This window comes from Misgurnus anguillicaudatus, chromosome 15 (genome assembly GCF_027580225.2).
Source record: "Misgurnus anguillicaudatus chromosome 15, ASM2758022v2, whole genome shotgun sequence".
Lineage (NCBI taxonomy): Eukaryota > Metazoa > Chordata > Actinopteri > Cypriniformes > Cobitidae > Misgurnus > Misgurnus anguillicaudatus.
In genome coordinates, this window is record NC_073351.2 from 16,707,303 (window position 1) to 16,720,658 (window position 13,356).

The 13,356-nt window shown below is 40.1% G+C and overlaps 2 protein-coding genes and 1 long non-coding RNA gene across 4 annotated transcripts; 2 read left to right on the plus strand and 1 right to left on the minus strand.

The window, feature by feature from the left end:
- Positions 1–957: 957 nt before the first annotated feature.
- LOC141349717 (uncharacterized) lies at positions 958–7,899 on the minus strand. 2 transcript variants are annotated; one of them, XR_012357696.1, is made up of 5 exons: positions 7,773–7,899; positions 6,600–6,796; positions 4,872–5,050; positions 3,544–3,986; positions 958–3,139 (listed from the first exon to the last, which is right to left on the minus strand). It is a non-coding gene; the product is annotated as an uncharacterized lncRNA (long non-coding RNA). The 2 variants fall into 2 exon arrangements; XR_012357695.1 differs by having other exon boundaries at positions 3,544–5,050.
- Positions 1,682–5,091, plus strand: LOC141349716 (extracellular calcium-sensing receptor-like). The gene is made up of 6 exons (XM_073853475.1): positions 1,682–1,902; positions 2,192–2,483; positions 2,617–3,429; positions 3,528–3,755; positions 3,875–3,998; positions 4,178–5,091. The coding sequence occupies exons 1-6, from the start codon at positions 1,682–1,684 to the stop codon at positions 5,089–5,091; spliced, it is 2,592 nt and encodes an 863-aa protein (XP_073709576.1).
- Positions 6,570–10,774, plus strand: LOC129419473 (extracellular calcium-sensing receptor-like). Its single transcript, XM_055174613.2, has 6 exons — positions 6,570–6,790; positions 7,051–7,342; positions 7,433–8,245; positions 8,365–8,592; positions 9,656–9,779; positions 9,861–10,774. Exons 1-6 carry the CDS (start codon positions 6,570–6,572, stop codon positions 10,772–10,774), a joined length of 2,592 nt encoding a protein of 863 aa, XP_055030588.2.
- Positions 10,775–13,356: the final 2,582 nt, after the last annotated feature.

A 13,356-nucleotide genomic window follows, 5' to 3' on the forward strand; every position in this document is an offset into this window, starting at 1 on the left:
AGAAGTGCCGACGCAAATCCCGCGGAGCCTTTATCTTAATTTCATTATTGCCAAATACCCATCTTAATTCAGAATGTATTATCTTTATTTAATTTGTTAAGAAATAATAATTTTATTGGCATATTTACTGCAACATTTGACGTTTGAACTGGGTAATTTTTTGGACGTCATATTTACGGCAACATTTGAACTGGGTAATTTTTTGAGACGTCATTTGGACGTCTATGACAGGCCTATGTCTTTATTACATGATAAGGCCTATAAAAATGTGTTTATATACAAATATCAGGATTGTTGTCCCAACATGATTAATACTTACGAATAGTCTATATTATTTATACAGTACTGTTTTTCTGCTTTCTTGAATTATATACAAATTCATCTAAATGTACAATTAAAAATCTGTAATTAACTGTGTAGTTCGTTATATTAAAAGTATATGATCATACTAACAATTTAACATGAAAATATTGTCACATATTCTCATAATGTTGAGTTCATGGTATGAATGCAATAAGTGTGCCTTATATAGAGTGTGGAGGCTGAGTGGTTAGTGAGACTTGCTTGTAACCCAGAGATCGGTAGTTCGAATCCTGCGGCAGGCACGAAATGACTAAAGTGTTTCGGTGTTGCAATGGATGGGTGAACTGCAGAGACAATTATCTCTTTTCGCTTTTTTTATGTCTATTTTCCTCACACGGAGGTCCTACGGATGTCAACCTTTAGACGTGCAGAAGACGTCGAAAAAAAGACGTCGCCTGCCGTTACAAAACAACCCCTTTTATGGACCGGATTCGGACGTCCAAAAATTACATGAAAAAGACGTCATTCCAACGTCACTTTGCACAGTGGGAATTCTGTCGGGCTTCGGTCATTTCGGGCCTAACTTTTAAGGCTCGATTACAGCTCTAACTTATAGTTATATATGGGTATAACCTGCTAAGCCATGTACACGGTATGTATGTTAGTAATTACACATACCCATAGGAGGATAAGGCTTTGTGAAGGACCACAGGTGCATTACAAAGCAAATTCAAGCACTCGAGTGCCATCTAGACTCCAAATAGCAGAATGCCGATGAGATTGAATCAGAGCTGTGTGATGTAACAGATTATGTTTTATAGTCTAAAAATGAAATGATAAAGAATACAGAGCATAGTTCACAAAGAAAAAAAATTTAAATTCATAAAATACAAATGATGAATTAGCAACCCATTTCACTAAATAAGATTCACCAATGCTGACCATGGTTCATAAACACACAAGCACATAAACATTTGTTTAACAATTAAATCATATAAATTCACTTATAATTGAATAAAAAATTTGAGATTATAGATTTGATGTTATAAAAGCAAACTAAATGGTGTTTTTTTACCTAGGCCAGGGATCTATAAGATCCAGTTTTAAAAAATACAACTACCGTATAAACTTTAAACTATATGAGATATCTCTGTTTTAACTCATATTTAATGTTAAAATTAGATTGAATTTAATGATAGATGAAATCAAATTAAATGTTTATGTTATGATGAAAAGGTGGAGAGTTTGAGAATGGCAAAATGACGTCTTCATGCCCATGTGACACCGCCTGCTCTATAAAACACCACACACAATCTTTAAGAGAAATCAGTGTGTAAGGGTCATACAGAAAGATAAAGAGGCACATACGGAGTAAGAGATGTGGATAATTCTGCATATTTGCCTGCTCCTGTTATCGAACTATATCTCTGTATCTATGATGGCCAGTTCAGACTCCTGTCAGATTCTGAGACGCTTCAAGTTGAACGGGATGTACACGGATGGAGACTTTATCATAGGTGGTCTTTTTGAGGTTCAATACCTTAAAGCATTTCCAGTGCTGAGCTTCACAACTGAGCCAGAACTACCAAAGTGTGAGCAGTGAGTCTGGACCGTAATGCTTCATTTCATTTCAAATGAACAATTGTATTGCACTGTCCCTTGTCAGTGGTGGTCGCATTTAACTGATATCATGTGAAGAGCTGAAACTTGACAAGATACAGGACTGAAATGAAACTGCTTGTGTAACATAAAGCCTAAATAAGTGTATAATGAAAATGTATTTGAAGTTTTTAAATTTATTATAAATGTTTTTATAAATGTAATGTTTTTAATGTATCTACAGTATGTTGCTTATATTAAATGCAAACTTAATTGTTGTTTTTTCCAGATTTTATATGACAAGCTTTCAGCAGGCACAGACTATGGTTTTTGCCATAAATGAGATCAATAATAATCACAATCTGCTGCCAAACATCACGCTTGGTTACCAAATCTATGATAACTGTTTACGACTTGGAGTGGCATTTCGTGCTGCCACAGCTTTAATAAGTGGGGCAAAGGAGTCCCTCTCTCATCTTAACTGTACTGGACCACCACCAGTGATTGGGATCATTGGGGACCCAGGTTCCACTCATTCTATTGCGATCTCCAGTGTCTTGGGGTTATTCAGAGTGCCTATGGTAGAGATTATAGTATTGTGCAAATATTCAAAAATGTTTTAGTTTCTGCTAACACAATAACTCTGTAAAAGTAACCTTTTTGTGCTTACTGTCATCTGTGTTTAATTTTTCCCTTTTTTCATCTCCCTATAAGGTTAGCTATTATGCCACCTGCTCCTGTTTAAGTGACAGGAAGAAATATCCCTCCTTCTTCAGAACTATCCCCAGTGATGCCTTCCAGGTTCGAGCTATGATTCAGATCTTGAGACATTTTGGATGGACCTGGGTTGGTCTTCTGTATAGTGACGATGACTATGGTAAATATGCCGCTCAATCCTTTCAGCAGGATGTTCAGCTGTTTGGAGGATGTGTGGCTTTCTCTGAGATACTACCTACTGATAACAACCCCAAGGAAATACAGCGCATAATAAACGTTATGCAGGACTCCACAGCAAAGGTTGTGGTAGTGTTTTCCACTTCAAGCTATTTGTTGCCCCTTGTTGATGAGATGCTGTTGCAAAATGTGACAGGAATGCAATGGATTGCTAGTGAGGCTTGGGCCACTTCACCTGTGCTTCTTGCTGCACGGCTTAAGCCTGTCCTCGGGGGCACATTGGGTATTGCCATCCGACGTGGAGAGATTCAGGGACTGGGTGATTTTCTACTACGCCTTCGCCCTGACAACAATTCACAGAATAATATGGTGAGAATCTTTTGGGAGAACATGTTCAGGTGCAAATTTGAGGCTGGAGACAGTACAGGAAAAAACATCTGTACCGGGCAAGAGGATCTGAGGAGCACAAACACAGCATACACTGATGTATCAGAACTAAGGGCCTCATATAATGTGTATAAGGCAGTTTATGCCCTGGCACATGCACTTCATGATCTGATGCAGTGTGAGGAGGGGAGAGGACCATTCAGTGACAACACCTGTGCTGACATAACAAACCTGCAGCCCTGGCAGGTAAGACTAATAAGTGCAGTCACTTACAAAGCAAATTTATAGCAAGTGCACAAAAACCTGAAGGCAGTAAAAGACTATCCTGTTTGTAAAATGTGCAGGTGGTCTATTACTTACAGAAGGTGAACTTCACCACAGGTTTTGGGGATCATGTGTCATTTGATAAGAATGGAGATGCTCTGGCCATCTATGATGTGTTGAACTGGCAGCCGAGCGCTGACGGGTCAATCATTGTCCGCACAGTCGGTGTGGTGGATGAAGGGGCAGCAACAGGAAAGGTGCTCACACTGGACGAAGATGCATTATACTGGAACTTTGAGACAAGAAAAGTAATTAACATTTTAGATTTATGTTTATATTTAATTATAGCCGATTTAAACAGACTATTTTCCATATATATATATATATGCACTGCATGATTAAAAGTAATGGTTGATGTATCCTTCAGCCTCCACGGTCTGTGTGCAGTGAGAGCTGCCCACCAGGCACAAGACGAGCCAGGAGGAAAGGCCTTCCTGTCTGCTGTTTTGACTGCCTGCCATGTGCAGATGGAGAGATTTCTAATACAACAGGTGAAAAAAATAGTTATAGCAAAACAAGAAAAGATAATACTGTGCATTGCAAATTGAACATGCATTTTAATTACACTATATATTAAAACACTTTCCTTATGCTGTCACTTTAATTTGCTTTGTCTTACTCACATTGTTTTATCTCTTTTTTAACATTTCTGATTCTTCCTTGCATACAGATTTAACTGAATGTATAGCATGTCCGAATGACTTCTGGTCGAACCTAAATAATGATCGCTGTATTCCTAAAGAAGTGGAGTTTCTGTCCTATGAGGAACCTCTGGGCATCTCCCTGACCACTGCTTCTCTGCTCGGCACCTGCTTCTGTGCTGTTGTCACAATCGTTTTTGCCCATCACCGCAAAACACCTGTAGTACGTTCAAATAATTCAGAGCTCAGCTTCCTGCTGCTGCTGTCACTCAAACTGTGTTTCCTGTGTGTGCTGCTGTTTATTGGCCGACCACAGTTGTGGACGTGTCAGTTAAGACATGCTGTGTTTGGCATTAGCTTTGTTTTGTGCGTCTCCAGCATTCTGGTCAAGACTATGGTGGTAATAGCCGTGTTTAAGTCATCTCGACCAGAGGGTAAAAGTGCTATGAAGTGGTTCGGTTCAGCGCAACAAAAATGCACAGTCTTGGTCTTAACTGCCCTTCAGGTGGTGATATGTGCGGTCTGGCTATCATCTGCACCTCCCACACCCCATAAAAACAGCCTGTATATCAGATCTAAAATAGTGTTTGAATGTGCTATTGGTTCAGTGGCTGGATTTGCTGTGCTGCTGGGCTACATTGGGTTTCTGGCAGCAGTGAGCTTCATGTTAGCTTTTCTAGCAAGAAATCTTCCAGATAGTTTTAATGAAGCAAAGTTCATTACCTTTAGTATGTTGATCTTTTGTGCTGTGTGGATTGCGTTTGTTCCAGCTTATGTCAGCTCACCAGGGAAATATGCAGTGGCTGTGGAGATTTTTGCCATCCTGGCTTCCAGTTTTGGATTACTGGTGGCCATATTTGCTCCGAAATGCTACATTATCCTCTTACATCCAGAGAGAAACACTAAAAGAGCCATAATGGGAAGAGGCACAGAGAAGAAATAGTTTTACATGATTGCTGTAAAAATATCTTTATGACATTGCCTCTATGCTTACTTGAATAAACAGCCATAATCACTATATGTAACAACACTTGGCAATTAAATACATTTTCCTTCATGTTTTTTTTTTTTTTGTAATCGAAATAATAAAAATTTTATATATTTAGGCAAAATGTATATAAAACTGTGATTGTAATTTGTTAAATTCAAAGAACTTCTCATATACACAATACAAATCACACACATCAAACAAAACAACTAATTTAAAATCTACACCTTAAAGAGTAAAAAATAAACAGAACATAACCTAAAAAACAATATACTAATGAAACTATTTATATACTATTTATAGTTAGAAAGAAAACCATAATAAACTGTGAAATCCTCTTACAAGCCACTATCACAAGGGAGATAGTGATCATCTGATTGTACAATATGTTATCTTACTTATTACATGACTACAGAACAAGGTATTAAAGGGATAGTTCACCCAAAAAATTCTGTCATCATTTTCTCTCCCTCATGTTGTTCTAAACCTGTATGAGTTTCTTTATTCTGTTGAACACAAAAAAGAAATTTCAATAAATTATGGTAAACACACAGTTGACGGTACCCATTGACTTCCATAGTATTTGGTTTTCCTGCTATAGAAACCAAAAACTCTGTGGTTACCATCATTTATCAAAATATCTTATTTTGTTTTCAACAGAATAAACAAATCAACAAACTTTGATATGCGACCATGCAAATGTAAATCTAGGAATACACTGCCATCTACAGGACAACCTAGAAATAAACCTGGTCTACACAATTCACGTGGGCAGCATGATTTTGTATACAGTATATGCAGTCAAAAGTGTGTAGCTATTCATTGTTTATAAACATTTTCTACATAACAAGAAATTAATCTCAACTATAATATAGCACAAAATAGGATCAAAGTAGAACATTTCCACTTTACTGTATGTACTTTTCATGCACACTACAAGTTACATTTTAAGTTGAAAGGGTGACTTATTTTAACTTTAATGATCAGTACTATAATGAAGGGCAAATTAAACACAACAACAAACATGAGGTTGTAATATGCCATTTTATAAACCAGTGGTTCTCAAACTGGGGCGCCGCAAGATGGTGCCAGGGGGCCCCAGTTTTATGACATTTTATAAAATACATTCATTTATCATGAATTCCATGTAATTAAACCTAAAAAATAAGGCTACTAACCAACAGCACCACTTTGAATAATTTAATATGTTTTGTTTAATTCAAATTTTAGAACTGTTCTTTGTTATAAATTTTCTTTGGGGGGCACGAAGGGATGTACCATACACAAGGGGGGTCGCACACTGAAAAATGCTGAAAAAGAGATTTCCTGGGAGGCCTATTTGGCACCGCCTGCTGCTTCAAAACAACACCCCATACAGTACAATCCTTATTATAAATAACTGAGCCAAATGCATGAGCTGGTAATAAAGAGAGATGTGGATCACTTTACATATATGTCTGTACCTGTCCTTTAACTGCATGTCTGTAGCTTCTGTGGTCAGTTCAAGCACTTGTCGGCTTCAGGGACACTTCAAGCTGAACGGGATGTATCAGGACGGAGACCTTGTCATTGGAGGCCTGTTTGAAGTTCACTTTCTCACAGTGTTCCCAGAGCTGAGCTTTACATCTGAGCCACAACCACCATACTGTGAGCAGTGAGTCTGGGGTCAAGGGAAATAAGAACAAGTGTGAAAGACAAATTTAAAGAGACTAAACAAAACAGCTGAATTATTTAGATTTTTTAAATACTTGCATGTCTGTCAGTTAATTTGCTAAACTGTCTTGGGAAATACAGAAACAAACAGATTCTGCATATCAAAAGAGATTGTAAAAATTGGTTTATTATATAGGAATAATTTATTGTTTTTATTAAGTACCAGTACAGCAATATAATATGTATCTTGTTCATTTCTAGATTTGATATGGCAAGCTTTCAGCAGGCACAGACTATGGCTTTTGCATTAGATGAAATCAATAAAAATCCTCGTCTGCTGCCGAACATCACCCTGGGTTACTACATTTATGACAACTGTGTCAAGCTTGGAGTGGCATTTCGTGCTGCCACAGCTTTGATTAGTGGGACACAGGAGTCCTTCTCCAACCTTAACTGTACTGGACCACCACCAGTGATAGGAATTGTGGGGGATCCAGGATCCACTCACTCCATTGCAATTTCCAGTGTACTGGGCCTGTTTCAAGTGCCCATGGTAATATTTAAAAAATTTGAAACATAAAAACTCGTTTATGTATTAAAATTATTTTGCAGTAAAGATGCATTTGCTGTCTATTTTTTTAAGGTTAGCTACTTTGCCACCTGCTCCTGTTTGAGTAACAGGAAGAAATATCCCTCCTTCTTCAGAACTATCCCCAGTGATGCCTTTCAGGTTCAAGCTATGGTTCAAATCTTGAGACATTTTGGATGGACCTGGGTTGGTCTTCTCTATAGTGATGATGATTATGGCATCTATGCTGCTCAGTCCTTCTACCAAGAAGTGCAGCTGTTTGGGGGATGTGTTGGCTTTTCTGAAATACTGCCCCGTGATAACAACCGGAGAGATATTCAGCGCATAGTAAAAGTAATTCAGAGCTCTACAGCTAAAGTTGTGGTGGTTTTCTCCACTGAAGCCTATCTGTTACCTTTAATGGATGAGGTGGCGTTGCAAAATGTGACAGGGAAGCAGTGGATTGCAAGTGAAGCTTGGGCTACCTCTCCTGTATTTCACACTCAGCGTCTTCTGCCCTTCCTGGGTGGCACACTGGGCATCGCCATCCGCCGTGGAGAAATTCAGGGACTTCAAGACTTTCTGCTACACCTTCGTCCTGACAACAATCCAAAAAACAATATGGTAAAGATTTTCTGGGAGAACATGTTCGGGTGCAGGTTTGAGAAAGGAGACAGTGAGGGAGAAAACATCTGTACAGGGCAAGAGGATCTGAGCAGCACAAACACAGCATACACTGATGTATCAGAACTCAGGGCTTCATATAATGTGTACAAAGCAGTTTATGCCCTGGCACATGCACTTCATGATCTGATGCAGTGTGAGGAGGGGAGAGGACCATTCAGTGACAACACCTGTGCTGACATAACAAACCTGCAGCCTTGGCAGGTGAGATTTACAAGTTAAGAAACAAAGCATTACAAATAAATCACATGTTTAGGAAATATTCTAAGTTTTTATGCAATACAGAAATACATATTACACTTGTCTCCTCTGTTGTTAAGCAGATGGTTCATTACCTACAAAAAGTAAACTTCACCACAGGTTTTGGGGATCATGTGTCATTTGATAAGAATGGAGATGCTCTGGCCATCTATGATGTGATGAACTGGCAGCCGAGCTCTGACGGGTCAATAAAGGTCAGCAGAGTCGGTTTGGTGGATGAAGGGGCCTCAGTAGGAAAGGTTCTCACACTGGATGAAGATACATTATACTGGAACTTTGAGACAAGAAAAGTAATCACCATTACATCTTAATGTCACGCTATGTCAGATATATACTCTTAAAATAACACAAAACTATAAAATGATCACTGAGAATGTATTAATTACGCTAAACAGAAAGTTGGTGAATGCTATTATTGCCAGGCCTGAACATCTATGTGTCGTATAAATAAATGTCTTAGTTAATCAGTTAATCATAATTTTTAATAGTACGTCTAACAGACAACAATAGATCTTGTGCCCCCTTAATCCCCGTGTTCTGTGTGTGCATGTTTTGTCATGTAATCCTTTGTTCATATACAGATAAAAACAATTAAAGGATTACTTAATTTTCTTTACAAAAATCCTGATAATTTACTCATCATCATGTCATCCAAAATTTTGATGTCTTTCTTTGTTAATTCGAGAAGAAATTAAAGGCGGAGTGCACAATGTTTGAAAGCCAATGTTGATATTTGAAATCACCTAAACAAACACGCCCCTACCCCAATAGAATCTGGACCTTCTTTTAAAAGACCCGCCCCACACATACGCAACCCGGCAAGGATGTCGGTTAGTAGACACGCTCCTTACTACTGATTGGCTATAAGTGTGTTTTGGTAGTCGGCCCGTCTCCTTTTCCAAAGCGTTTTTCAAACTTTGTGCACTCTGCCTTTAAGTTTTTTAAGAAAAACATTCCAGGATTTTTCTCAATTTAATAGACTTTATTGGACCTCAACAGTTACAGTTTCAATGCAGCTTCAAAGAGTCTTATCTAGCAAAACGATAGTCATTTTCAGCAAGAAACAAAATACTTTTAAACCACAGCTTCTCGTCTTGCACCGGTATGCGAAACTACCACCCCCGTGTTTATAAGTGTGGAAAAAGAGGACCGTTCTGACATTGTTTTATGTGGAATAATATTAATTAATGTCTTTGTGTCAGTTAATGGTCCGCAAATGTAACACATGATCTTTTGACCGTTTATGATAAAAGCTTAGCTTGCACAGTGAGTGAGGTTACATAAACATTCAGTGTGCAACTGAGACACCACAATGCTTGCCTGCATGTACATAACAGTTGATGTATCCTTCAGCCTCCACGGTCTGTGTGTAGTGAGAGCTGCCCACCAGGCACCAGACGAGCCAGGAGGAAAGGCCTTCCTGTCTGCTGTTTTGACTGCCTGCCATGTGCAGATGGAGAGATTTCTAATACAACAGGTAAAAAAATTATACCCTATTCAAAACTTTTAAAATGTATAATTTGAAAAATAAAATTATTTTCTACTCTGTTTCTCATAGATGCAAATGAGTGCACATTGTGTCCAGGTGAGTTTTGGTCCAATCCAGAAAAAAATCGCTGTATCCCTAAAGAAGTGGAGTTTTTGTCCTATGAGGAACCTCTGGGCATCTCCCTGACCACTGCTTCTCTGCTCGGCACCTGCTTCTGTGCTGTTGTCATGATCATTTTTGCTCATCACCGCAACACTCCTATAGTGCGCGCCAATAATTCAGAGCTCAGCTTCCTGCTGCTGCTGTCACTCAAACTGTGTTTCCTGTGTGTGCTGCTGTTTATTGGCCGACCACAGTTGTGGACGTGTCAGTTAAGACATGCTGTGTTTGGCATTAGCTTTGTTTTGTGCGTCTCCAGCATTCTGGTCAAGACTATGGTGGTAATAGCCGTGTTTAAGTCATCTCGACCAGAGGGTAAAGGTGCTATGAAATGGTTCGGAGCAGCCCAACAAAGAGGTACCGTTTTGGTCCTAACTGCCCTCCAAGTGGCAATATGTGTTGTTTGGCTGTCAAATGCATCTCCAACACCTCATAAAAACAGTCAGTATGTCAGCTCCAAAATCGTTTATGAATGTGCTATTGGTTCAGTGGCTGGATTCGCTGTGCTGCTGGGCTACATTGGGTTTTTGGCAGCCGTAAGCTTCATGTTAGCTTTTCTAGCAAGAAATCTACCAGATAGTTTTAATGAAGCAAAATTCATTACCTTTAGTATGTTGATCTTTTGTGCTGTATGGATCACGTTTGTTCCAGCTTATGTCAGCTCACCAGGGAAATATGCAGTGGCTGTGGAGATTTTTGCCATTTTGGCTTCCAGTTTTGGATTACTGGTGGCCATATTTGCCCCGAAGTGCTACATCATCCTCTTACATCCAGAGAGAAACACTAAAAAAGCTGTTATGGGGCGAGAGATGTCCAAGAAATAATTGTGTTTTATGTTTTTACACATTTTTTTTTTTTGCAAACCTGTGAATTTCACACCTGTAAATCTTATCCTTCCGTGCAAACAGAAAACTTTGTAATGCTTGTTGTACTTTGTTATCATCTTAATAAATTATCCTTCATTGGTTCGTAATACAGTTTGTATTTCTCTGATTTTAGTAAATGACATATGATGAAGATCTCAGATCCAAAACCCTCTAAGTGTGACCCTTTTCCAGGACAGGGTTTAGATTAATCCAGGAAAAAGCCTTAGTTATATTAGGACATTAAAGTAGTTTTTCTAAACATAATTTACAAAAAACAATATTGGTATGCATCTTTAAACAAAGTTCAAAAAGCACTGATATATGTTTTTTAACAAATGTGCATGTTTATAGGCACCGATTTCTTTTTCCTAAGGTGGGTGCTCGTCACAACGTCAAGCAAAGCTTGGTTACTTAGCAAAGGCAGATGCTCTGGAGCGGCCAAGAGCTTTGAAAAGAAGAACGAAAGCGATTTACATTATTAATGAAATAAACTATTTAGTTTAAAGCATAATAATGAAACACTTATATAGAAAAAAGTAAAAATTCTACTTTATAACTTATTTTCTTTATAACTTTATAATTGTAACCCCCAACTTAAGTTATCTCGTCAATTAAGAGAAAACGCTTCCCTGCCATTCACATGTTTTTACAGCAATCCATATTTCCACTATTATCCACTAGGTAGTACTCTTACTCAACTTATAAAACACTGATGAATCCACTGTTCCAAAAACAGTAAAACTCTGTGTATGTTTCAATCATGGTTCTGAATCTGATTTCTAACAAAAGTTCTTTACAAAAATGCAATTATCTGAGCTTTTTACTAAAATTTTGTATTTTTGAAGAAACGTCTCAGTTACGTATGTTACCCTCATTCCCTGAAGTAAGGGAACGGAGACGTCACGTCGTGACCGACGGATTGGGGGAGACCAATCTGCTTCGATTACTATTAAAACGCCAATGAACTTGGCATTGAGGTATTTGCATAATGCCGGCGCCGCCCCGCCATGTGGTATATAAGCCGCACGTGCACATAGGGAAATTAGCGTATTTTCGCAGAGAAAGCCGAGAATCAGTGTCCGGCCATAATCAGCAGGGAGCAGCACCTGTGGCAACGGGACGTGACGTCTCCGTTTCCTTCCTTCGGGGAACGAGGGTTACATACATAACTGAGACGTTCCCTTTCGGTCGGTCATGACGACGTCACATCTTCCAGTGTCTGCATAAAGCTCTCCGGTTCCACTTAAGGAGATGGAGAAAAGGATTTAAGACAGAAGTCCGGGCACTACATGTTCCTTTAACCCACAGTAGTGCCAGCGACTGGGAAGCGCACTATCTGAGCGGAATAGGAATGCTGCGGAAGCCACCGCCCCATCAGGGGTTAATGGTGGGGGAAATTATGTAATAGACAGCCATGGCTGTGTAAGCAGCGGAAAAATACTCACAAAGGAACCCCGCGTAGGGGACGCAATGTGGATGCCCGAGCCAAGCACATAGGTTCACTAGGATGCAGCTAGTGAGAGGCTGACAGCCGATGCTCCGCAACAACAGCTGCCAAGGCAGCGGAGAAAGGTAAAATCAAACCATTATGCATTTTCGACCGGATGGTCTTCCATACTGACACATTGATTGTGAAGCATCAGTCGGAGGCTGCAAGCCGACACGCGAGTGACACGAGAAGAAACCGGCTCGACACGAACACTATAAAATCGAATGAACGTATTAGGTGTCGCCAACCAGCAGCTCTACAGATGTCTGTCAGCGAGGAACCATGAGCAAGTGCCCAAGCGCAGCACGTGTACAGGACATCATAAAGCCATGGTTGGGTCTGCCTCCTCCAGGGGCAGCGCTTGCAAGCTAACCACCTGATCTCTGAAAGGAGTGGTGGGAACTTTGGGCACGTAGCCTGATCTGGGTCTGAGCGTGACCCTCAAGAGCGCAGGACCAAACTGAAGGCACGAATCGTCCCCTATCCTCTTAACAGAGGTCAATGCGAGCAGGGTCAGAGTTTTCATTGACAAAAACTTCAGAATCACAGACTGCAGAGGCTCAAATGGAGGTTCCTGCAGGGCTTTCAGCACCATGGACAGGTCCCAAGGAGGAAAGAGGGAGGGCACAAATGGTTAAGCACGAATGGTGGAGGGTGACAGCCTACCATCCAACCGGTGCTGAAGATATGAAAGCACGACATTAATAGGCATTCTCAAGGGTCTTCGTGTTGCGAAGAGCACCAAACGACAAACAGGTTCTATTGAAGGGTGTACGTGTGTCTAGTAGATTGCGCTCGCGCTGCAGTGATGGTGTTAGATACCGCTTGCGATAAATCACATAAACCTACCGCGCGCTCAGCGACCAACGTGGAAACCCCACAGGTCGGGCCGCAGGTGCCCTAACGTGCCTCAGGGGAATCTGCCAGGGAGGGGCTGTCGAGAGGAGCGTCAGTTCTGGCAACCAATTCCTGGTCGTCCAGAAGGCGCGACCAGTAGAAGGCTCTCCTCGTCCTGCCTGACTTTGCACAGAGTCTGTGCAATTAAGCTTAC

Coding starts and splice junctions, on each gene's coding strand:
- LOC129419473 (XM_055174613.2), top strand. CDS start 6,570: ATGTGGATCACTTTACATATATGTCTGTACCTGTCCTTTAACTGCATG. Junction 7,343..7,432: donor GCCTGTTTCAAGTGCCCATG/GTAATATTTAAA, acceptor TATTTTTTTAAG/GTTAGCTACTTTGCCACCTG. Junction 8,246..8,364: donor CAAACCTGCAGCCTTGGCAG/GTGAGATTTACA, acceptor GTTGTTAAGCAG/ATGGTTCATTACCTACAAAA.
- LOC141349716 (XM_073853475.1), top strand. CDS start 1,682: ATGTGGATAATTCTGCATATTTGCCTGCTCCTGTTATCGAACTATATC. Junction 3,756..3,874: donor GGAACTTTGAGACAAGAAAA/GTAATTAACATT, acceptor TGTATCCTTCAG/CCTCCACGGTCTGTGTGCAG. Junction 3,999..4,177: donor AGAGATTTCTAATACAACAG/GTGAAAAAAATA, acceptor CCTTGCATACAG/ATTTAACTGAATGTATAGCA.